Source organism: Gossypium raimondii, chromosome 5 (genome assembly GCF_025698545.1).
Source record: "Gossypium raimondii isolate GPD5lz chromosome 5, ASM2569854v1, whole genome shotgun sequence".
In the NCBI taxonomy this organism is placed as follows: domain Eukaryota; kingdom Viridiplantae; phylum Streptophyta; class Magnoliopsida; order Malvales; family Malvaceae; genus Gossypium; species Gossypium raimondii.
Window position 1 is genome coordinate 10,056,430 of NC_068569.1, and position 26,302 is coordinate 10,082,731.

Genomic DNA, 26,302 nt, shown 5'->3' on the forward strand with positions numbered 1-26,302 from the left:
TTAAACAAGTAAAATTCTATGGGATAAATGACATAAATAATATTCGATTAATCAACTATAATTTGTTTTTCTTCAAAATTGATCGACCAAACCATGTCGTGATTTTGATCTTCCAAAGAGAATTTGATAAATTTTCAATTTATTATAGTACCACAACACATGTTAAGTAAATCTCCAACAAGCTATGTGTATGATATGCATACAATTATGTATATTCTGACCAAAATATAAACATATTTTTAAAGGAGTTTACCATTGGAGAGATTACAAAGTTGAATATTGTTTCTATGTGCTTTTAAAGTCTTTAAACTGAATTAAAAGGCAATATCACATCTCCTGACAGGAAAAAAGGTAGCTAAAGAAATTGTACGACAAATGACAGGGGGTTGCAGATGACTGATAGACAAGTTCCTAAGAAATGAAAATAAATAAAAGAATGAGAGTGGTGTACCTAAAATAGACACAATAGGATGCTATCGGCTTCTCATACACCTGGTCAGAACCTCTACAAATCTCTTGTACATGTGCTTCTTTAGATAATTTCTTTCTACCTTCTTTCTTCCTTCCATCCCCATTTGTTTCCTTGCAGACGGATTTTTGAGAAAAAACCGGAGATTTTCGGCAAGAACTTGGGTCCCTGGGTGACCCATAGGGTGCAAAAGCCCTGTCACATTGTGATCAACTATCTCTTTTGTGCCTCCAGCATCAGTCCCTAACACCTGTGCCCAGTTCATATATACACGTATATCGAAGTAAAGAAAATCAATTGTCAATATAACAAGAAAACCGAGCATCTATCTTTTTATGCAATAAACCCAAATTTTGAATCACCTTGAACTTTAAGTGATAATTAACTTAGATCCACGCAAATCATAGGCACAGTGCTTGCGAAAGTAAAGACACTGCTTATGAAGGTCTAGCTTCCATGACCAAAAAGTTTCTAAATATACATTATTACCTTTGCCATTTATTTATTCAAGTCAATGTTACTTACAAGTAAAAAAGTTTATTTGATCTCGATATGGAAAATATCATTTATGAAATACCTTCGTATAATTGTCTAGAGTTAGCTTAGTTCATACTCATGTGGTCAAACTGATATAACACATTCTAAATAATCTATATGCATGCCATTAAGCTTGGAAATACATGCACAGATAAAATTTGCATGATGTATGGACACATGAAACTCAACAAATATCATATGTTGGACTTTCCAAAGGGCGGTTATAAGGAAGAATAGGATGAAAGCAATTAGAATGGAACTTCACGTACTAGGACATGCAACCAATAGAATCATTGAATCTGTGATTAATACGTAGCAGGGGATACTCCTATAGAGAAGAAGTTATCACTCACTAGTACAACCTTAATATAATACCCAACAAAAGCTGTCACATGCAGGCATAAACAAATGATTTCTTACCGGAAGACCAAATGCCATTGCTTCAACAGTCACTCTCCCAAATGTTTCTCCTAGTCCCTGTAAACAGAATGTAGGCATCATTACATGTTTCCCTTTAATCGAAAAGAAACCTAAAACTTGATAAATAAGTGTTAACTAGGTTGAATGTAATTAGAATGTGAATTCAGATTCATAATTAACCAGACTTATAGGTTTTAATCTTGCCAATATCCTATATGTTGTTTCCATGAAGAAAATCAATCTGTTGAAATCACATAGATTTCTCATCTCCGTAACAAAAACATGAAACAATGACAACCAGAAATAATATAAGAAACTTAAGTGCTACATGGAATCCAAGACCAGTAATGTTTTGATAAGGCATGACCCACCAAACAACCATAATATGTGCTTCTAGCACCAGATGATGAAATTCCCTCGTTAAGTTTATTTCAACTCCTCATGCAAAAATGTTTAAACCAGGTTAACATATGCTTGGTAAGGTGTTCCTTATCGAAGTTCTAGTTAGTTGGCTATCAGTCATCGAAACCAATAGCATCAGATATAGGCCTTTTTTGCTTGAAAATGCTTGGAAAGAAATCCACATTAAGCACTGCCCAAATGGTTCAAGAGTTTTTTTTGTCGGTCCAAATGGTTCAAGAGTTTAAAAAGAGAACACCAAAAGGAAGTTTGAAAATAATATCATAAAGTTTTAACACAAAGAAAAATATCACACTTCCATTTAGATGTGAGAGAGATTTTGGTTCTAGTTTCTACTAGTTTTAAATCATTCAGGACTGTAATCAAGTAACTAATCACCACCATAAAAAATGAGTCAAAGTGCTGCCATAGGCCTATCATAATGTTGAAGTCTACACCAAAGGCTATGAGAAGATCGAAAAGTTCCTGAAAAATCCCTATCATAATGTTGGTGACAACTCACTGCTCAAAAGCAGAAGAGATTTCACACCAGTAATTCTGTGTACACTTTCAACGCTTTTGAAATTTTTGAATGTACAAGAAATTGGACCTTGTAATTTTATCTGTGAACTTTGGTACGAGGGAAAGAGAGGATTGAGTCTAAACTTATAACCTGCTAACAATAAGACAAAATACTGCTACTTTTATGGCCATATCTCTTTTCTGCAATTTCGTGTGTTGTATTAATCAACAGCATAGCAGTAGAAATACAACTTCCTTTTTTCCTTCATTCAAAAAGTTTGCCATACAGTTGCACATAGAAACAACACGATATCAAAACACTTATATGCACTATGAGCACAAACTCTACCACTAACTGTAAAATGGGATAATTTCAGCAATGTCTTGATCAGACGAGGCAAAAAATGAATCTATGGAAGAGTAAATAAGTGCTAATTTTCTGCTTCAATCATATGGAAGAATACCAGCAAAGACATTAATTATATGGAAGATATAGTTAATCAGATGAAAGGATTGATTATATGCAAAATATTCCATCTGAAATGTAAGAAAACCAAAAAGGATTAGCAATAAAATGTGGAAGAAATAAGAGCACATCAATGCTAATTTAATCAAAAACCATATATGATCTGTCACCTGGGAGTTCATGACGTAAACATCTGCTGCTGAATATAGAGAAGCAACACGTGTAGTTGTAGGAGTCCAGAGTACAGACTCTGACAACTTTGCATGCTGAGACAAAAATCTAAGAATTTCTTTAACATAAGATATCTTATTGCTCTTAGATCCAACAGAACCAATAAGAACTTTAAGAGCTTGTTCTTCTGTTCCTTGGCTATCAAACAGCATCTTCCTTCTGTGACTGTTTCTGGTCCGCAAATCTCTAGACGATAAATCACCGTTGCTTGACTTCAAAACCAAACCTCTTAAATGATGCTTTACACCCAAGGTAGAATGATCATGCCTGATATCCAATGATTTTTTAACTTCAGAACCAGTTTGCAAAGGATACTGATCGATGAAGAGGTGTGCTGCCTCAAGAAGGAAGAGCTGGCCCTTTCCAGCATTTATGCTACTTAGGGACATCACAAGCATATCATTATCTTTCAAACCCATCTCTTTTCTTACTGCATCACGCAACAACTGCCTTTTCTCTAGCATCTTTTCTGGACTGGAAGATGGAGTATTTAAAGAACAAGGAATGCCAGCTACAAAAGCCAGCTCATCATTAACAGCAAGTGGAACAAGAGCAGGCTGAGATCTCAGCTTAATATTTTCTTCTTGACACCAGGTAAGCCACTGTTTACTCTGCAATTCAGATAAGAAAATAAGCATTTTCACCCGGTGTAGAACAAGCTTTGACCGATCAAAGTATTCTCTTCTATTTTCCATGATCCACCAAGCAATTTGACTTCCTCCAGCGGGAAAATGTGCAATATATTGATCTGAAACCAACACATCACATTTAAGCAAAGCACGATGACTCAGAACTCGAGATGCTGCAACCTTACATCAGATCATGGTTGCTCTTCATATCTGCATAAGCAATAACTTAAGAAAAAAAATCTCCTATAAATTTCTCACCTATCCATGATGCACAGACTGCTGACCCTGCAATCACAAGGTCTGCCTTCATTGCAGTTTTGAAGCTAAGGTCTGCTCTGTCTTCAAGCACTTTGATCCTTCTCCTTGCAAGCTCGGACGCAAGTCCTCCTTTCTTACTCAGAACAACAGCAGATACAGTGGCTCCACAGCTCAAGAGCTCTGTTGCCAACTCCATCATTGAAATCGGAGCCCCAGTCATTGAGAGTTCATGAAATACCAACACTAACCTTCTGGACCAAACAAGGCGTGCAAAATGCCCCTTCCTATCACATGTTCCAGACCGCTTTTCAGGACTCCACTCCAGAACTCTGTCCTCCACTGATCCAAATGGACCAACAAGCAATCTGTAAGTAGAATTTGTAAGTAGAATTTCCTGTTCTTGATCCTCGGTGTCACTAATTTCATTGTTCATTTTTTCCTTTGGTTTACCACGCATCTTGTGCAAATTACGCCTTGCTCTTTTACTCCTTTTCTTCCTTGATGAGACTTCATTCCCTTTCTTGGCCAAAATCACATTAAACTTTCTATCACTAGACACCTGAGTTTTATTAGTTCCAGTATTCACTGCTACCAAACTGTCATCAGCAAGCAAATCTCGTCGTGCATTCTTTTCAGCATCCAAAAGTTTATTTCTTGGATCACCAGTGAAGCCCAAAAATTCCTCCTTTTTATGACCATGAGCCCACCTGGATTGTACATAAAATCCAAGGTAAGCCCAAAGAGTAATCAAAAGCAACCAATAAACTAATCGATTGCTCCTAAACCATTGAATGCCACCAGCTCCACTTCTTGCTTCTCTTCTTGGAGTTCGGCTTGAATGCAGTCGCCGAAATGTAGGAGAACTCTTTGGAGTAGATCTTCCAGAAAGACTGGACTTAAAGCTCCCTAGCGTTAGTGACGGTGGTACCTTGCTGACACTTTCCTCCATTAGCTGAGGGATATAGCTACTTCTGACAACCTAAATCAACATTCTTCTTATCTTAGTGAATACCAAAAACAAAGAGCAATTAACGATCTGTGTCTGTTCTTCTAGCTCCAGAATGCTTACAATTACCGTATTCTACAGGTTTCTGAACTCCAAACCTACATTAACGAAGAAATAAAGATTTGATGTTCTTTGGGTAACAGATTAATATCTAATGCAAAAATTAAAGAAACAGAAGTAGAAAATATATGCAGAGACACACACACACACAAAGTTGGCATAGGTGAAGAAAAGATACAGATTAAATTTGTAAAAGGTCTCTGTCCGTTCCTGTAGCTCCAAAATGCTTACAAGTATATTATACAGGTTTCTAAACTCCAAACCTACATCAATGAACAAAATTCAGGTCTGATGTTCTTCGAACAACAGCTTCAACATCTAAAGCAAGAAAAGTAAAAGATAAAAGAATATAAATTCGTGGAAGTTACCAATGTTAAAAATAAAAAGTATATGAAACGATCAACGGATAAAGAACCAAGTTAAAAATTTTCAAAAATATCGTAATGTTCTAAAAAAGGCTGAACTTTACTTGCACTTTCCTAGAAATCAATCAAAATTTGCACTAAGAACTAAATCAAAGGATAAAAATCAAATACCTCTGTTTGTAACTCAGTATCTAAAACATCAAGGCAATAAATATCAAGAAACTGATCAAGAAGCAATTCACATTCTTCAAAGTTCATGAAACATTAAACCATCCTAAAAGAAAAATCGATTAATCTATTTCCTACCGAACAATGTGTAGAGAGAAACTATTTCCAACTTTCTGTTTGCACTCATTGAGTAACAGTTTCTTAGGACCAATCAGAATATTGCAAATGAAAAGCTAGATTCAATAACTCTTAATAAGCGCAGATCCTTTTTCCCCTCATTCCATTTACTTTCTCAGCAACCAAACATATTTTAAGAAAAAAAAGCACAAGAAAAGGTCTTCAATTTCATTACATACCACATTCTCTTTTCTTACATTTTCTCGACAACCAATGCATCTTTGCGTTTCTAACTTAGCAGTCGACAACCAAAGCTAGAATCAAACTTTTAACAGTTACAGGAACTTAAGAGCTGCAAAAGCAGAGCACTGAAACTTGAGATCACATATATTTAAGAAAAATATCTATCTAAAAAGTAAACGTAAAAAAGCAAATAGAGTTTAACTTACACTAAAAGAGTCGAAAGAAAATGAAGTTATCACTACATTTTCTCATATCTGATCTCCATTATTGATTGATCTAACTTCGAAGCTTACACTAAGCAATAAAGTTGCTAAGAACGGGAGAAACAGAGTTCAAAAATGTAAAAAAATTAAATAAATATTGCATATTGAGAAACATGGGAGGTTTAAGAGAGAGAGAGAACCGTCTGAAGGTTTTTTTTTTTTAAAACGGATCGCACGTGCCATAGAACACGAGCGAAAGGGGATCTTAGAACAAAATATTTGAAGGATGGGAGGGAGGCTGTATAACCAACAGTACGATAAATTTGTAAAGCTCAGTTGTTTTGCGGATGGTTCGATCTCTCTACGAGATGACGTATATATAAATCGGACGGTGGTAAAAGTTATGACGGGCAATTGTTGGAAGAAGCCGTAGAATAGTTGTAGTTTGTGTGAATATTTGCACAATGAGCTGTCGGTGGATTAAATTAATAATTAAGGCCGTTAGGTTTATTTAAGAAGATTTGCAAATGCTTTGATTGATGAAGGCTCACCAAACTCTGGGTCCCACTAGCGTCATTTCTCCATTTAAAAAAGAAAATCATAAAGAAAGAGAAAGATGACATAAGTATTATGTAGAACCATTTTTTAATTCAATGGATAAAAAGATCAAAGAAAGCAAAACTAGCTGTTCTTCTTTTACTAATTTCTGCCTACCACGCACCAAAACATTCTTAAACTCCAGTTCTTAAGGATTTGATCTCAACAATCTCTTCCACTATCTCCAAATATAACCTCCGTTGTATTAAGGTAAAAAAGAAATAAAGAAAAAAGGATCTTCCAACTTCAAAATGATTTGCACTCATAAAATTAAAAGAATCCACCGAACAAGAGCAGAACCAAGCTGTGCAATGGATCAGCCTTCAAAATCTCAAACATTGATCACGTCCTCTCAAAACCAGGCAAGCGTGCTCACCAAAGAGAAATAATAACACCATCTGTGCAAATAAAAAAGAACGAAATAATAACAATAAAACTAAGGTTCATCAAGCAAACAGCAGCTGCACAATCATTCTTGTTCATACTTCTTATGAATAAGCCCGCCTAAAACCTCTCAGAAGCTTCATTAGAAATTCGAGCCACAAGAAAAACCTGCCAGAAATTATAATATAGCAGTTTTAGGAAATTTTACAGTGGAAGTCGGACTGAGAGAAAAAGAAGATTATTTTTCTCTAATATCTATATTCATACCGCACATTTAAACAAAGCGAATGCCACCCGTCAAGCCACACTACCATACTTGAACTGACTGCAGCATGAGCAGGCGCTTGTCATATATAACTGCCAGAACAAAATTGGAAGCAAGAGAAAGAGACTTCAGTTGTAGAATGAAAGAAAAATGATACCTCCAATTAATGGGAGGGAATAAGTACTGCACATAATGAACAGATCGGAACTCATTTAAGCACAAACGCCAGAAAAAAAAAATTCAACACAGATGAAATGCCAACAGGGCCATGTTAAATCAATGCCACAGTCTCTGAAATGTTACCAACATTAAAACTGCACAGATGATGCCTAATCCTCCTGTGCCAGTGACAAAAGAAATCTTCAGTCTCTTACTGGAAGGAGGGGGAAGTGCAGACAAGTTAATTACGTAGTTACTTATTTTTGTTTCTATTTTTATCTTTTGAACATCAAATAATAAGGCTAATGAGTAATAACTTACTTCTAAAGAACATAAGATTTTAGATCCCAATCAGAATAAGCAAAACATTTAACTAGGGATGAAGCAATGATTTACCTACACTATCCTGGAACAAGTTGCAGCCCAAAGTGGTCCAGGTCAAAAGCTGGGGAACACAAAGGGCCTGAAAGAAAGGCCTGCACCACCAAGTAATTCACGAATAAGAAATTCCAACCATCCACAAAGACAATAAAAACTTTTGAAAAATTGTAACCTTCATCAATTTTTATTTGGACGGGCTCCATCTTCAATAAGCGAATCACTTGCTAAAGCTCATTTCTGAATATCTGCATGGATATTAATAACAAAACAATTCGAGAGGCTTAACAGATGCAGAATGAAGAAAAAAAATTCCAACCCTCCAGAGAAAAGAAGTTAAGATTTTCAACTTGCCTGCGAGGCTGTTTATTTGGGTTATTTTGTCGTTGCCCAAATTCATCACTAAGCTCTGCACGGGAAAAACTTTATTTAACTACCAAAGTTCAGAAGTCCACCAATAACAGCAAAATCATTGCTTACCAGTTCTCTGGGAAGGCTTCCATTCGTTATTTGGCTTGTTAGAAGTATTTTCTTTACTGCAAAGGGTAATTAAATATTAATAAACAATCAGCAAGCAGTGATAATGAGCAACTGTTTAACTAGTAAATAGCATAGAACATAACCAGTAACAGTGTATGTAATCTCATATTTCATGTACTTTTTGCCACCCTCCTCTCTCTCTCTCACACACACACACACACCTGCAGGTGTAAGGTAAATTGCAGAATATCTATCTTTAAGAGTGCACAAAGAGTGCACAGCTTTGACCATCAAACAATCTACAGATGAAAACATTGCAAAAGAAAGAGAGGCAGCAATGCGCTATTACAAAAATAAATTAACAAGAACTTCAAAACTAATAAGTACAGTTTTAAAACATCCTTCAATAATTATATTTTGTTTTAAAGTAATCTATGTGAAAAGCAAATAGTTCTATCTTCCATATAAACCAATTATACAATCATCTTCCAAAAGGTCTCACATGTCACAGCAAATATAGTGATTGGGATTCTACAAAAATGAAGACACAGCCATGTTTGTTTGAATAAACAGAAGAATGCATATAGCTAAAACACACAGCTGAGCTTAATCATGTTTTAATGCTGATTAAAGGGTTTCTTGCAAAAACATTCCAACCAGATCTTGACCTTCAAACCTGACAATAAAGAGGCAAAATATTGCATGCTTCCAGTTTCCAAGACAATTGGAAGCTAATATTTCCCTCCCCCGTTTGGGAAGAAGGAAAACAATGGGAACCAATGCTATTAAAAACACACAGGTTGAGTCATGCCACAAACCTTGAGGCTCCAGTTGAAGATATCTGTCCCGATGGACGAGCATGATAAGACCCATCAACTGCAATATAAGGTGGACAATATGTTGCCCCTAGAGCCCCAGCAGCACCTGTCAATACTGGCAGCCTAAACAAGAACATGAAACTCATTAATCCTTTTGGCTTCAACATATAAATTAATCAGAATAAAATAATAAGGATAAGCAATCAATTGAGGCATTTAGCATTGCAATGGTAGCCAAGTAAATGTCCAAGCTCTAAGCAAATCCTAACCCTTTCACTACTGTCAAAATCTATAGCAAATGAGATTAGCCATGAAAGGATTATCTGGAAATGAATGGGGAGGCTTAAAAGATGGCTCATAACCGAGCTTATTTTGCATTATTAAAAGGTGACTTCTCTCAAAAGAAAATCAATTTGGCAGTTAAAGAACTAACCAAGATGACCCTCATTTCTCACTGGAAAGCAGACGTAGTTCTTTTTTCATTTTTGGTGTGTGGGGGGTGTTCTACAGGGAAAAGAATTACTGTACCATGTCATTTCAGAATTTCCCCTTCCAAGTTGCGGCTGGGCAACATATCCAGGGAATGCCATGCCAACAGCAGGAACACCAAGGCTACCAGGGTGCTGACCCCCAAATTGCATAACTGCATGTTGATCATTCAGGGGATAAAAGCATCAAAAAATTGAGCTTAGAAAAAGTTAAATACCAGGAATGAGGAAAGAATAGAAATATTGAAGAGAAGATATAAAATAATAGAACTGAATATAAGCAACCCAGTAAATAAAAGCTATTCCTTAATAGTATTTCAAAGACAAACAAGCTCCAATCTCTAGCCAACCCTGAGCATATCCCAATTAAAACCAACTCCTTGCCAGGAATCAAAACTCCATCTGATGTCTTATCCATACTCAGATGAAAACTAGATCCATACAAAATTGGACCCAGTATTTTCAATGCATGGTTCCAGGCAAGCTGATTTCCCCTTCTACATTTTACTTTTTCTGGTACATGCTGCTATCTAGATAAACTATTAACGAACTAAACACATAAAAAGCTTTACCAGGCAAAAAGGCAGGAAAGTTTTGATCACCATGGTTAACAGCAATACTCCCAGTAGCTCCCATAATCTGAGCTCCACCATATAGAAAAGAGCCCCTTCCAGCTCCTTGAGCACTGCTTTTTCCCTTGCTCACCAATGCACCCTTGGATTTACTTGTTTCTGACGATTCAACCTCTCCAGATTCGTAGGAACTGACTGACATAGCTGTTTTTGGAGGAGAGGAAGCTTGAGACCCAATACCAGGATGCTGGCCCAACTGCTGAGCAGCTGCTTGTACAGAAGAGATAGCCCTGCCATGAACAGGATTTCCCTGAACAGAATTCACCTGTGTTGGTGGAGAAACTCTGTTTACTTGGTTCTGATGTGGAGCAGGATGATAGGCCTTCGGTCCTGGAATATCTACACCTCTACCCTGTACCCTGGACTGAGAGGGTTGACCAGTATTACCCGATGAAGGTCCTGAAGGTAGCATCTGCAGGTTGGATAAAGGCTTCACAGAAGTTGACGTGCTGGAATCATCTATATAAAGCTTTGCCATGCTGAGAGAATCGAGTACATTCTTCCCTTGTAATGAATTGGATTGTGACACAGAAAAATTCTCATCCGTAACAGAAAGGTGAAGCTTCCTGCTTAGGCCTCCAGCTTGCACGTCCTTCTTCTGAGCTAAAGTAATGTCTTTGTTGGAAGACCCTGAAGGATAAAAGGGTGGAGAAGCAGAACTCAAGCTTGATTCAACAATATGTTTCCTAGCAGAAGCTGATGCAGTGTCTGCATTTGTTTGTGGAGCTCTACTTGAATTGGTTTGTGAAGTTCTCTCAAGAGGCTTCCCAGAACTAAAAGATTTAAACTAATTCAAAATCATGCAGGCTTAATCATGGTAGGAAGAGATAGAAAATTGAACAAAATAAATGTGCATATGAATACTCACGATTTGTTTAGTGTTGGAGTTGCCTGACTGCTCTTTCTCATACTAGGTTCATACCTCCTAGGTCCTCTCCCCCTTACAGCCTTAGAAGCATGGGTCTGATTATTACTTTTCCCCAATGCTTTGGTCCTACTTCCCCTAGGATAACCACTATCTGGATCTGTATTTTTACTCCGAGCTCGATATCTACCTCTAGAAGATCTTCCCTGAATGTGAAAGAAAAAAAATAATCTCAATGTGAAAAAGGAAAGGATCAAATGATATTAAGAAAGGAAATGAACACTTTTCCTGCAAGTTGAATATGTACAAAACCCTTACGTCTTCATAATGCTTTTCTTGCAATGTCATCTCCTCAAATTTGTCATGTCCCCATTTCCTATCATCTTTAGATTCCCACAATTTTCTTCCACCATGTGTTCGCCTAAAATGGACATATCAAGTTGATACACGACTTAGAAACATTTGTAAAAGCTTTAACGGAAAAGGCAGAGCAAGGACATGGCAATGCAAGCCTAAGAGTATAAAGAAAAAAACCTAAGTACAATAGTGACTATCGAACCGCAAAAAGATCAAATTAAGACCAGAAATCAAGCAATGGAAACAAAGAAGTAATTGGGTTCAACAGTTGGATTATACTGCTAATCTTCACAAAATATGCACACGCTATAAACAACGTATGTCTTTGCACACATATCAATGAAAAATGTGGATATAAATAAAGATTTGGACCATAGTTATTAAAATTGCATGTAGTTGTAATGGCATTGCCAGTATAAGAAAGAGTATGTTGACAATTGAAAGTTACTTTTTATAAGTTAGTCATGTTATTAGTTAAGATGGCAATTTAGACCCAGAAAAGCTAAAGAAAAAGAATGGAGACCTATGACGACCGCCAACATTGTCTCGGAATCTATCATCGTGCATATAAAACGCCCCAGCAGTCGGCACAGCAAATGGCTCATTTTCCTTCTTTTCTTCATTTTCCTCTCCTACATGATTATTATTAATGTCCACTCCGTCATCCACATTCCTACTCTCATCAACCACCAGTGCGTCTTTTACATCTTCTACAGTTTTCTCCACATTCCCTTGCAACTCTCCTTTCCTTGCTTCCTCCATCTCCTCTTCATCAATTTCTTCCTCCTCTTCATCATATACTTCTTCTTCTACTACTTCGTCTTCTTCCAAGTCTGATTCTTCTTCTTCGTCATCATCATAATCTGCAGCACCGCCCTGGCCATCGGATTCATCGGACCGAATCCCAGCCTTCCGATCCATCCTCCCCTCAGTGTTATTAACCTCTTCCCTTTCACCTTCCTCATCGTCACTCGCCGCCTCTCTCCTCCGCATCCCCAGCGAACGCTTCACCTCCTCTGGATCACTCTCGTACTCCACCTCTTCTTCCCCCGTCGTAGCCATCACGTTATTGCGGACCGAAACCAACTCGACTAAACTTCAAAAAGGAAAAGAGAAGATGAAGCAAACTTTGTAATGAAGCAAAGACCAAATTCAAAACCGATCGCCTAAAAATCGAAGAGAAATCAATAACCCAAAGAGCCTTGAAATACAAGGGAAAAAAATAGATTTCTTATTTATTTTCAAAGAGTAGGATCTAGGAGGAAGCGTTATTTAGGAAAACCCTAGACTTTTACAGGATTTTTCTTTCTTTTTTGGAGGGGGCGTAAAACTAAAATTGAACGGTGAAAAGAGGGGACTTTCAACTTTGTTTTGTTATGAAGCTCTTTTTTTTTTTTTTGGTTAGAGAGGATTACTTGCGTGGGATAGGGTTATTTTAGGAAATTAAAGTAAAGTAACTCGCAAGTAAGATTGGGATTTGGGAGAGAGAAGAAGACTTTCGGAAACTTTATCCTATTCTATATAAAAGTAAATGTTAGTAGTTTTATTTTCTTTCTTATCAGAAAAGGGGATCGAGTATTCCAACATTAATAAGTTACCAAAATAGAATTGCTGAAGTATAAAAATATTACTATAATAATAAATAGAATATTAACTAATTCTTAATCTCAACGTCTATGTAGTAAACATTAAATTGCGAAGTGCAAAAGCTTAAAAAATATTGAAATAAACGACAATAGAAAATTTTATCAAATGAAAGGTTGAATAACACCTTATTAATTCTATCATATGTTAAAGGTGCACACGAAATGTAGAACAAAATTTCGAGTTAAGGTTATTGCACTTTGTGATAGCAGAGGAATTCAAGTAGTTTTCAAGAAATAATATGGAAACTTGGAAAAGAAAAACAGTTTATGGATATAAGAAGAAATTTGATTAAATGAGGAAGTTTTTACTTACCGGAATTAAGGTTGGCGGGGCATGGATTGAGCACAATTATCACTACAACTCCGAATGATAAAAAAGATAGGAACATTGCTAATGGAGGCAAGGGGATTTTCAGGAGGTAATAAAGGGATTGTCCGAGCCCAAGGACTATGAGTTGCCGCTGGCAATGAGGTCGGTGGACCCGAAAGAATGGCGATGGAAAACAGTGGCGAGGCTCTGCTAGCAGCTCGAGGAATTAGTTTTGGTTATTCATCTTTCGTCTCCGCATGTTAGCATTAAAAATTCATCCAATGTAGCTGTCTTCCACTGTACTAGAGGATGTTGCAAACTTCGTGCTGAATTCTTGTAGTCTAACAGCTATAAATTATACACATACACATACACATACACACGCACACATGTATATGTATGTATTCTCTACATTTAGTTAATGTTAAGAATTATACCATTATTTTCTCTATATAGTAGTCTTTTTCTTTTTCTGACACACTCGCAAAACAATAAGAACTACTGGTTCTTATTCCACTAGAAGTAAAATTAGCTACTATAAAATACTTAATATTATTCGGCCACTAAGGCCTTTGAGCCTAAATTAATTCTAAATTGAAGCGGAGAGGTATTATTGTTTCTTTCCTGTACCAAGCAAGAAAATAAACGTAAGAGAATTATATATACATTTTATTTCATTCTCTTAATACATTTTCCATTTATTATGGTTGATATTTCTGAGTTAGCTTCCTACTATATATTACAATAATCTCAAATATTTAATTGCCAAAGCCGAAGAATTGGTAACATATATTTCATGAGATGAGAAATTGAAAATATTGAAAGTTCTGGGTATCCTATGAGAAATGGAAAATTTTTACGATATTAACAGCTTAGAGGTTGAGACATTAAAATTCCACATTCATCCCAGGCCAAGGGCACGGGTTTATTAACAGTCAGCTTGGTAGATCATGGAATTGCTTAGTTCCAGGATTGGCACCAAAAAGAAAACCAGAGGAATAAGCATACCCAACTATGATATTTCCTCCAACAAAGGTAAGTACTGCCTGCAAATGGCAAGTTCAGGACAAACCAGATAGATCTAATGGGGATACCTTTTTCAGCATTCTGAAGCTTTAGGAGAATTTTCTGGTGTCTTCGCAACAACAGCCGCATGAAGCTCTCAGACCATGGAAGCATCCTTCAACTTCAATGCAAATGCAGACAGCTCCTCATCCTCTTCTACATATTTAGGTAAACACTTGCATTTAGAATCAATCTGTAATATCCTCTAGCTCCCTCTGTGACAACACTGGCTCTTTCTGTCCCAATTATGAGGACATTCACCTCAACTTTCTCCCTTCCTATCCCCATATATCAATTCACAGCTAAGAATACGACTCTCATTCTCTTTTCCCATCTCAACCGGGACGTCCTGTCGTAGATACAATTGAAGTCCCCAATGTGTTTTAGACGGAACAGCTTCAGTTCACTTTTTTATTTAAATTATCATTCTTTTAAGAGAAATTCCAGAAGATGTATCGTATTTGAAAATTTAATATTCAAAACATCTGAAACCCGAATGTAGTCACGTTCACTTATCAACTTCTGACATCTTGTATAAAATAGGAAATTTCAGGTTTGATTTGAAACCATTAAAATGACATACAGGACAGCTGTGCTATAAGACCAGCACAGGAGGACGAAGAGCAAGAATAGTAGTGATTGTGATTGAACAACCGTATGCGTTTTATGTAGAAATACGTTTACAGTACAAGTTCCATATGAAGAGACTAAAAACAGAGAATCCCCAAAAAAACCAACCAGAAGAGTCGAGGCCTCAAGAAGGGACCAAAAAATAGTGCCTAAAAACAACATAAAATGCACTGAATTGGGGAATCGTCAATAAATTCTCAAATTATTTCTACACTCACTATGGCACAAGAATTTTTTTTTAGGACCAAATGCCTCAGAAAGAATATGCTAAAACTTAAGACAAGCAACTAAAGTCATAATTTGAAAGCTAACCAAATAACTTGTATATGTTCCATCCCAAAATTCAATGTGCTTGAGGGATCCAAATCATCGGGAATGCAAAGACAATCAGCCCTTATATTTCACATCTTTCCAGCTTCTAGTTTGAAATCTGCTGATAAAATAAGAAGTTAATACCGTAATAATGACAAAAGGGGACCCCACTTTGAAAATAATTACTTATGGTCTAATTCTATTCCGGAATAATTAGAAATAAACTGTAACTGGTAAATCTTGACCGATAACTCCTATCCTATTGAAGCACTCCATTTACTTTTATTTGGAAGGGAACAAATACTATAATAGAGATACAAGAAGCTGGAGAGGTTCACCGTAAAGGTGAAGATGTTTATTGCCCTAACCAAAATAAGTCATGGGTCAAATGAATTCTATGTTTCTAATTGGTACGGTTAAAAATGCATTTTCGAGTAGTAGTAGTAGTAGTAGTAGTAGTAGTAGTAAAGTTTCTCACATTAAGTACATGCTGAATGGAGCTCAAACTGAATGTCTTCATGAAACCTAGTGATCTGGTGTAAGCACTGCCAACATGAAGGAAAATGGTAAAAAGTAAGAATTAAGGGATGACAGAACAAAAGAACTGCCAAAAACACCACATCAAAAAGAATATAACAAAATTTAAGGCTCTCATTAATGATCTACAGTTATTCAGAATACCAAAATAATAATACTTTGATATTAGAATGCAAAAAATTGATTGGGCAAACACAAAATAGATAAGAATAGTTACAGGGAAGGATGGATCAGAGCCACTAGATGAGCCTCATATTAGTCGATATCAATAGGTATCATATTAACTTGATCTTGCCCAGTTTGGCGCACAAAGTTGTCAATACAAAAAATAAAGGAGATACTTGCAACCAGCAGAGAACATGTATCAAATTCCAAATAATGAGAAAGATGGAAACAATTCAGGAAAACTGTTTAGAAGTCAGTTAGTGGTAGAGTGTTAGTTAGTGCTCCAATAAACGAATCACAAAAAATGAGTCAGAGAAGTCCAAAATAGAAAGAGGGTAGAGATGGCATGTTAGAAACAATTAATCACCAGAGACAAAATTTCGATTTTCACACTGCCCCAACCAATTGCTTTTAGGCTGACGGGGTTCCTTCAGTATTCGTACCCCACTCTTCTTCTGGCTCGTTACCATTAACGAGTACTGCACCATCGTTAGAATCAGCATCTACAACAACAGGCTCCTCTTGGCTACCATCTTCTCCATTCTGCTCCTCTGAATTCAGACCATGCCCATTTGGTTCTCCAGCCTGTGATGCCCACCAAATAAAGGACAGACAATAAAATCAAACCAGACTCCTGAACCACTCAAAGCAGTTCCTATTTTTCAAAATGTCGCCAACTTAAAAGAAAAAACAGATACAAATGGATTCTATACCTCATAATCAAGTACACCATTCACAAGAGGCTCCTCATCATCAATTTGCATGTTTCTGAAAGCCTCCAAAAGTGTCATCTTCGATCTATCAGCATGGTTCAAATAATCCGCTGCAAGGGGGTAAACACCCCTAAAAACCAATTGAAAGTAAATAGCATATCTATGTGAGACAAAAACCGGATGTGTCAACCATGAGGCTTTGCAACCAAGACAAAGTGATTAAAAAATTACAGCGCAACCAAAAATGACCAAACAACTGGATTCTGAAATGATTTATCCATAAAAGCGGTAACATTATTGAACAAAAAGGAATAATGTTTGACAAAATTGCCTAGAAAATAGTAACAAATAACAATAAAAGAAAAAGGAATAATTTTTTATACCTTGTTTCTGCCACTTTAGATTCAACAGAAAGAGCAAGTTCCCAATCCTCAAACAAGTTTGGATACTCTCTAGGATCAGCCAAAGATTCAGCAGCTTTTGGATTAACCTGCAGATAATGTAAAAATAACCGTCATTTTACAGTTTATACTGTTAAACAAAATAAGTAATAAAATGTCAGGGCAGGTAGTTTTGAGTATGACTACAAGAAACATGGAAGTCCAATAGATTCATGTCGCAAGGATACAAAGAAATTACATGTTATTGCTCTTAGGGTGCAAATAAAAAGACTCCAAATGCTCCACCCCCCATTGGTTTATTAGAAAAAACAGATTCCGACTTACGATTTCAGCAGTACATTACTGGTACATTATTTTAAAAAAAGAAAAGAAAGGATAAGAGTAATTTTCTTAGCCTTCAGATGCAAAAGCTCTATAAGCAGAATTTCATACCAATTTTTTCCAGAAAAGTACCAAGATGCTATGTAATAGTAATAACCATTATCTTGAACATAAAGGAAAGAAGTCAAGCTATACTAGTTTACTCTGGGATAACAAGGGGTAAATAGATATTTTGCCAATGGTATTCGGGGCAATGTTGAGACATGCTTGACTCATGGATTAAAGGAAAAGCAGAGGAAGAGGAATGCTTCATAATTTTTATTATAGACATGCAACTTTTTGAATCTTGTAAAAACTATACAGAAAATCAAAAAGAGGAATTAAAACAAACAGAAGGTTATGTACGATATAGCTAACCCCGTTATCAAGAATAAAGCATAAAAAAAAACAAAGAAACAAATAAGGGCAACTTACCTTGTTGAGGTCTCTTCTCCAGATTGCTACTATCTCTGAAACCTTGCTTGGAAGATAAGATCGCGCCATCAGAGCAGCCTCAGGTATCCGATTACTGTAAACAGAATACTTCAATATCCATAAATATAATAACATGAATGGCAGTCTACGATTTCTGGTACTTGATATAAGGAAATACCTTTCCACCAAAAGCTGAAGGCAATCCTCTAATTTACCCAACATGAATAAACAAAGAAAAGCAACATTGTTTTTCCCTTGCTCTTTGGAAAGAGATGCAAGTCTTGATATTCCTTCAGCATCTCCTAATGAGGAATAAAGCAGCAATAAACCACTCAGGTCCATTGCATGCTTCATGCATTGTTCAGCCATTTCTAGCTGAAATGACAAGTTTAGTATAATTAACAAGAATAAAAGATTTAAAAACAGGCAAGGAAGCAATTATCTGAGACTAACAATTCATATGACATGCACATAGCTTAATTAAAACAAACAACTACCGCACATGATAAAATTCAAAATCCACATTGGAAAATGTCAGTGTACAACATCCAGCATTAAAAAGACACTAAGAAAACATGACAATGTTTTTCTCGTACATCTCAATTACAGTTAATAAACTACAGAGACAAATTGATAAATTATTTACTGAAAGGTAAAGCTGCCTATTCCTACATCCTTAAGAGAGATTTCATTCAAGAGGAAGATAAAACATTGGATATTTTCACATTGTGACTTGCTAGAACATCATGAGACATATAAAAAGCAAGAAAAAACCTACTAAGATAGGTGATGGGAAAATCAAGATCTAAAAATCATAACAGAGAGAAATGACACTGAAACAAATTAGAGAATATACAACACCTTTCCAGTGGACATAGCCAATTCTCCTAATTGCTTCCATTTAGACTCACTCTGAACTTCCGCAGCTATTTCCTTTAAAAAATGAATACAAGAGTGAGGATAAAAAAATTTGTTACACAGCACAGTCAAAAGCTTAATACAACATGGAATATATTACTCAAAAATTCAAGAAAAGAACAGATCTATGAAGTTGTACTACAAACACAAAATTAATTTAACAAATTCCTTACCCTGGCAATCTCTAATTTACCAAGCTGAATGGCAAGCTCAAATCTGTAATCAGGGTCTGTAGCAACTTCTAGAGCATCCTCTATCATACCTCGTGATTCTAGGAAACGAGCCACACTACCATTGAGAACAAACCGTTAACTAAATCCAAGAAATATTTCAACACAACTTAGAAACAAAGAAACTGAACATGATAAAATTTTAAAATATAACGCTTTCAGGAAGATAAAAGGACCAGCCTTCTAGTCGGCTACTTATGGATACAGATTAGATCTGGAATTCTAAGTTTCTCAACAGACAGATATGACCGAGGTATTACCATAAATGGAAACAAATCCAAACACAAGGGGCATGAATGACTAACACAAACCAAAAATTCAAATTAAGTGGGAATGAAGGAAAAGAAAAGGAAAGGAGAAGAAATAAATTCTAAGTCCCCAACCAAATTTTGGGCAGTGGCTATTAAGGAAATTTTTTGAGAACAGACAACAACAAACCTATTAAGGTGCTCTTTAGGAATTGAAGGCAAAATCTCATTGGCCCTTTCCAAGTCTCCACGCATCACAAGTGTCTTGTACTCAATAAGGCTGAGAAGTAACGTGTATCCCATTACACTGTAACATATGACACGGATGAGGGCAAACAGATGTTAATAATGTATTTTCACAACAAAATTTAACGCGCAATTTAGATGTAAAAATTAGCCATGACTTGCTGACTTACTTAAACTCTTTGTCTATCAGATACACCCGACTTTGACTTGCAAGATATCCCAACAAGTACATAGGACGGTCCAAATGAAACATTGTGGTGACCTAAAACCATTTATTGTCAAAATGAAACCATCAGAACTTGAAAAAACCAAAGCATTTAAACCTATGGAACACTTCCAAGGCAAGGATAAGCAGAACACAAATACCTCTCCACCAACACAGTAATTAAGTCTCCATAAAGAGTTATTGTAAATGAAACAGTCCCCAACCCATATCCCGGTCCTGACACGTTCATTGGTTTCATGAAGAAGCTCAAATGCATCCTCAACTCCTTGTTCATCAACTGGTGTTCCACTATCTAAGTATGATTGAACTACATCCCGCTGCAACATTAAAATATTAAATTCAGTTCTGTATGTCCGCATGAAAGCATGCATGTATTTAACAGACAAAAGAAGAGTCCACAGTGCAAAATATTTTGCAGATCTAATAAGCAGATTATACAAGGTGACTTACATTGTACTTTAGGATATAGAACGATGTATCACTAGCAATTGCCACCAAGTCACCACTATCAGCCCAGTAAAGATTCTAACAATTTCAGTAACATAAACAAAAGTACATTTAGGATCCAATGTAGCCAAGAAGAAGCAAATGGGATGCACAGAGCTATTTTAGCTTACTTTAACGGTAACATCAATCCGACGAATCAATCTGCATTCAGCCCAACTATAAAAACAAATAAAATCATTGGAGCACATTGCCAGTAAAGTGCCCCCAAAAATACGCTCAGCAGAGAAGGTTGGCCGGACACTCTTCTTTTCCTGAAAATGTTAAATCCCCATCAATACCACCACATTGTAAAAAGAATCTTGAACATCGTATTAGATAAAATTCCTTAACAATCATAAAGGAAACCACTAGAATATGAAAAGTTAATAATCAGAATTATAGAAACTTGAAGAATTTCTTGTCAGTTAAAAAAACAAAAAATATCAGAAGAATTGAAATCCCTTCCCTACCCAAAATTTTATTCATACTCTTAAATCCATCTCTCCAGCCGCAATAGATATGTTGCGTATAACATACCTTTCAACAAGTGAAAACAAAGTTTGCATGGACACAACCTTTCTTATACTAAGGAATATACCATTTATAACAAGAAACCATATAAATGAAAAAATAGTCAAAACCTGGAAATTTTTGCTGAAAATTTTTATCTTTGATGAGCTTTCTCTGACAGCATACTCTCCATCAGATGACCAAACGAATTCCAATGCCGAACCAAATGACCTATTTCTCCATGCTAATGCTGTATATATGATGTACTCACCATCTCCACAGACAACAACAAACCTACCATTTGGGTTATGCTTTAAGCTCTGACAACAACAAGAAAGGAACGAGGGTAACTGATTGTGCAAGAATCCAACGAATCCAAACATAAACACATCTTACAAAAAGAATAAATCAACAAATTTTAGGAGTGAAACTTAATCGTATGCTCAAAACCATTTAAATAAGGCTAGAAAGCATCAACTCACTTGAGGATATAGATCACATGTCCCTAATTCCTTTACAGCCAAGGGCAACCTTTCTCCATCAGTAACCTAAAAAACAAAGCAAAAAGCATCTTAAGATGAAAATTCCTGTACTGAAAGTCGCACCATGAATGCAGAAAGAGAAATATTTTTACAATAAATACATTTACCTCAATATCTGCTCCTACACTCTTAATATTCACAGTTTGAATTTCATTGTGCTTAGCCCAAATGATTTTCCCACTGTTGTCCATACTTGCTACAGGAACTTCACGACCAATTTTCACCATAATAGTTCCTTCATCATACCCAATCACAATCCTGCAAGACAAAATTGTAGGGTACTCTTAGCCTTTTATGCATAGCAGATTAAGAAGTATCATGCAAACCAATCAACGCAAAAAGAAACATACAACTAAAGAACTCAGGTCAAGTAATCTAAATTAATTGTTTTTTCACCTTCAGTGGGCACATAGACATAATCTAAACTAATTAGAAGGCCCTATTCAAGCATTTAATGATCAAAAGAAAATTTTCTAGTATTTAAGTAGTAATAAACAACCCAAAAATAATAAACATGTTGCATCATTTAACCAAAAGTAATTACCTTCGTGAACCTTTTATATATCCAATTGCCCAAACTCTCTCGAGACCATAATTCAAAGTATTTTCAAGCCTGATCACAAATGATTTGGTTAGAAAAACAAAAACTTTAAGAATTCAAAGATAGCATGCATAAAAGACTATTAAAATTAAAATATCCTAAGAAAACACTGAAGTGTCAAGCAAATGAGGAAGAAATATAAATGATAGTGCACTAATGTGGCTCTAGACTGTGAATTCTACATCCATCTGAATGATGAGTAACAAAGAGGAAGCTAGATAAATATGTAGAAAGAGAACCAGATAAAATAAGCCCAGTCAAGAAACAAATGGGCACTAGAAATTGAGAGGGGTAATTTGGTTCTGTTCCTGCATAACAATTCAAGTTTCCTCTTCATTCCTCAACTTCCTATCTCAAGAATTACCTATATGTGGTAGCATGCCAGATTCGAACTGTCCCATCCTCAGAACCAGTAATAATTATTGGAAGTTCAGGATGGAAACAAACTGCAGAAACATTGTGTGTGTGGCCTTCCAATGTCTGGACGCAACTCTTGGTTTGGTAGTCCCATACCTGATCCATTGGATTTATTTGTGAACAGTTCCCTCAAAAATTATTTAAGATGAAAAAGATAACTGAATACAAATAGTAGCTGCTTACCTTAGCAGTGTGATCATCAGACCCAGTGATCAGATATGGCTTATCACCACCTGTAAAGTAATCAACACAGTTTACACCTTTCTGATGGGCATCCAAAGTAAAATTTGGGTCGGGGGAGCCAAGGTTCCAAATCTAGAATTTCAAACAGAGCCAAGGCAAACTTAGCATGGCTATACCATATGAAGTAGAGATATAATGAAAGAGTTACAAATAGAAAGGCCCTTTATACCTTTATGGTACGGTCAAGAGATGCACTGGCAAAAGTGTTTGTATCTTTGGGATTAAAGGTCACTTGCATGACATAATGGGAATGTCCCTCAAATATCTGAGTACACACCCAACCCTTCTCCCAGTCCCAAAGTTTTATGAGCATATCATCAGATGATGACAACACGTATGGAAGAGTAGGATGGACAGCGACACATCTAATGTAATCGGTATGTGCCTCAAATACTTTGACCTTATCCATGGTGTTGTAATTGTATACACGAATAAACATGTCATCAGCTCCAGCGACAACCCATTGCTTGCGTGCAACAAACTTTGCTGACCTAACTGCAAATGCAAGATGTTGAGTTTAGAGACTGATAATAATTCTACCACAAAGCATATGGAAATGGAAAAACAGTATCATCAGACCAAGATAAGTCATCACAAAAACAGATAACATACCTGGCAACTCAGTGACCTCAAACGACTTAGCCATGGTCTGTGAAGCAAGTTAACACTAATCAATAAGTGAAAATCCAAACAGCACAAAAAGTTCAAAATAAGCCTAATACGACTTAAATAACATGTTAAGCTCAAAAACTTATACCGATTAGATTCCATGAAATTACAAATAATTTCTATAGCCTTATATTTGAATAAGCATGTCAAAGTGCAAATGAAACTGGTATCGTTCAATTTCTTTTTTTTTTAATTTTACAGGTACTGGACTGGCCATATACATAGAGCTAAAAGGATCCATGTTCCTATGTTCATTAGATTTAAGCAAAGTATATGCTTAAAGCTTTGCAAATAGCACTCAAAAGAAGCTAAGAATAATACATTAATCATAAAATAGAATCATGTCGGAGTTATACAGTGTAAAGATTTAGGGTTAAGGAGAAACATATGGAGCGCAATTCAATTCATTTTAGAATATTACAGTAAACATGGGGTCAAATTCATGGCTCGTAGGGATGAAAAAAAGATGGAAATATATCCACAAGATGAGCCAGACTAAGAATTAAGTGCCTCTACATCCTTCAAATAGAGAAAAGCATTGGATCAAGCTGAATGGACAAAGATCAGCATGGACTAAGGTTAATTTAGGCTTAGTTTAGCATTGCTTCTCAAAAGTGCTTTTGGGTCAGAAAGCACTTTTGAGCAAAAGCTAAAAATTTTCTGCTTCTGCTTTTGGCTAAAAATGTGCTTTTGCAAAGCATTTTTGGTCCCAAAAGCACTTTTGAAAAGCTCAAAAGCATCTTGTTTAGCAATGCTTTCATCTCAAAAGTGCTTCTTAGAGGCAATGCTAAACTGGCCCTTAAACTAATTGAGCACCATGATATTCTTTTAAGGGAAAATAATCATCTGATAGGTCAACGCTAGTTTCTCACATAACAACCACCAAGGATTTAAAAACTGGACAGGACCAAAGTGGTAAGACTCCAATAGCCAGTCCGACCAGTCTTTAATTATAATAACATTTAATGTTAAATAAGAAATAAATAAAGTAAAAAATCAATAAAATATGCATTGAGTTAATAGTATGGTATTTACAAAAATAATAGAAAAATGTAAAACTGGTTTTACAGGTTGAATAGGTTTATTACTGGTTCAACCAATATCTGGTTCCATGCACCATACCGGACCAAGCCTCCAGTTCCCAATTGAACCAGTCAGTCCAATCCGGTTTTTTCATCCATGCACCCCACAGCACCCAAGGAAGTGCAGTATGACAGAAGGTGGAAACAATGCTTCAAAGAGTAACATAAAATCAAGCTCTGTGATGAACTTTTCAAGATTGCTTCTTTTACTAAAAAAATATATTATTGAAAAAAGTGACCCCCCAAAAAAAGCAAATAGGATAGTTATTTAACTAAATTTCAGATGCTAATCTAACATTAAATATATCCATTTATTCATCTATTTTCCTGCTCTACCATTTAACTAACATGGAACTGGGTAAAACTTCTAACTTTAACGGCTATTTTATATAGATTACAAAATATAAAACTTGCGCACCTGTGACTGGTAGTTCCAGATGCAGACAGTTCCAGAATACAAACTTGCTAGAATCCTTCAATAACAATCACAATATATCATATTTCGGCTCGAAGCTTGAAAGGTTAATATTCAAATAGATATGAAACAGAATGAAGGGTTGAAATTACCATGGTTCAGTAGGATGGAGATCTACGGATTTTACTCTCTCTGATCTTTGAGCAAGTTTCCTCTGATCAAAACATCACAATTAAGAATGTTACCATACAATTTACAGAACACTCGTACAAATGGAAAGAAGATCAAATCAGTGTACAAAACTGAACTCAAATGATACGAATAACACGTACCTTAATTTCAAGTCTGAGTGGCTGTCAAAGCACCAAAGCAAAAAACAAACAAACAAACAATTAGCAGAAGGCCAAGCAAGAGATCTTAAATCAAACTCATCCAATAAGAGGTCAATTCTAAATCGCCGGATCCATATGCAAACATCCAGAAAAGAAAACCGCAAAGAAAATCACGCGCCAGATCTCAATTATATTCAAATCCCTAACTCTCCGTCTCAGCTGCGTAATACTCAAAACGATAACAGAAAAAGAAATGGCGACGTTGCAAAGCAAGTAAAGCTCGAATTAAACATAATTCAAAAATCTTCGCACTTCAGATTCCATAAATTAAAAAAGAAAAATGATAAATGGGTGCAAATCGAAGGGGCGTCGAACCAGATCTAATGCCGAATCAAACAGATCGAGTAATTAAACTCACCATCTTTGAAAATAAGAATTAAACAAGAAGAAGCTCTAGATCGAGATCACGCTGTTGATAGAGAGAAATACAGAGCTCCTCTGTGTGTGTGTCTACGTCAACAAAATATGAATGAGAGAGAGAGAGAGAGAGAGAGAAGAAATGCTTTAGAGTTAAGGGATAGATTTACGGAAGTGCCACTCAGTCACTGCCGTGGTTGAGCTACGGTATATACTGCCTCAGAATAGAATGTGGTATCAACGGTTATCGATTGCTCTGGTGTGTTACAACGGACGGTGATAGCCTTTTAGGATTAGAAAAGCTGTTGGGCCATAACATGTTGGATTATTGATGGATTGGATAACTCTTTTGGGTTTCAAGATTTTTATATTATGAACTTTTCATAGGATAGGCCTTTCCATTAGCAATTTTGGGGCTTAATTTGACATTGTTGCGGTTGAAAAGAAATGGATCCCGAAAATTATATTCAACAAGTTTCAATAAACTATAGTTCGTGATGTTCTTTAAGTGTAACAAGTGTGTCGGGTCGAATTAAGATTAGGTTTCAAAATATCTTTTAAGTTCAAGTTCGTTTTCGAGTTGAATCGTCCAAAAAAATTTATTTTACCATTTAAAAATTAATAAAATAT

The 26,302-nt window shown here is 36.0% G+C and overlaps 2 protein-coding genes across 21 annotated transcripts; both read right to left on the minus strand.

Moving 5' to 3' along the window:
* Positions 1-228: 228 nt before the first annotated feature.
* On the minus strand, positions 229-12,991 carry LOC105768655 (protein MLN51 homolog). 17 transcript variants are annotated; one of them, XM_052630601.1, is made up of 13 exons: positions 12,040-12,991; positions 11,478-11,580; positions 11,163-11,365; positions 10,235-11,067; positions 9,703-9,817; positions 9,175-9,297; positions 8,357-8,412; positions 8,231-8,285; positions 8,052-8,124; positions 7,895-7,974; positions 7,643-7,677; positions 7,342-7,431; positions 6,722-7,242 (listed from the first exon to the last, which is right to left on the minus strand). In XM_052630601.1, exons 1-9 carry the CDS (start codon positions 12,576-12,578, stop codon positions 8,097-8,099), a joined length of 2,055 nt encoding a protein of 684 aa, XP_052486561.1. In that variant the 5' UTR covers positions 12,579-12,991; the 3' UTR covers positions 6,722-7,242; positions 7,342-7,431; positions 7,643-7,677; positions 7,895-7,974; positions 8,052-8,096. The 17 variants fall into 17 exon arrangements, with proteins under 17 accessions (XP_052486553.1, XP_052486560.1, XP_052486556.1 ...); XM_052630602.1 differs by lacking the exon at positions 7,643-7,677 and having other exon boundaries at positions 7,899-7,974; XM_012588717.2 differs by lacking the exon at positions 7,643-7,677.
* Positions 12,992-15,176: 2,185 nt separating this feature from the next.
* Positions 15,177-25,861, minus strand: LOC105768101 (coatomer subunit beta'-2). Of its 4 annotated transcripts, none has more exons than XR_008195858.1 (26): positions 25,674-25,860; positions 25,256-25,276; positions 25,076-25,137; positions 24,927-24,981; positions 23,370-23,406; positions 22,927-23,252; positions 22,698-22,829; positions 22,462-22,610; positions 22,041-22,109; positions 21,604-21,754; positions 21,437-21,502; positions 21,086-21,274; positions 20,576-20,716; positions 20,409-20,483; positions 20,099-20,275; positions 19,903-19,994; positions 19,677-19,793; positions 19,182-19,296; positions 18,952-19,023; positions 18,269-18,465; positions 18,091-18,184; positions 17,278-17,384; positions 16,895-17,024; positions 16,549-16,766; positions 15,958-16,024; positions 15,177-15,600 (listed from the first exon to the last, which is right to left on the minus strand). XR_008195858.1 is itself a non-coding variant. In XM_012587848.2 (26 exons), the coding sequence occupies exons 1-25, from the start codon at positions 25,674-25,676 to the stop codon at positions 16,005-16,007; spliced, it is 2,739 nt and encodes a 912-aa protein (XP_012443302.1). In that variant the 5' UTR covers positions 25,677-25,861; the 3' UTR covers positions 15,177-15,597; positions 15,958-16,004. The 4 variants fall into 4 exon arrangements, 2 of the variants coding, with proteins under 2 accessions (XP_012443302.1, XP_052486567.1); XM_012587848.2 differs by having other exon boundaries at positions 15,177-15,597; positions 16,625-16,766; positions 25,674-25,861; XM_052630607.1 differs by having other exon boundaries at positions 16,625-16,766; positions 25,674-25,861.
* Positions 25,862-26,302: the final 441 nt, after the last annotated feature.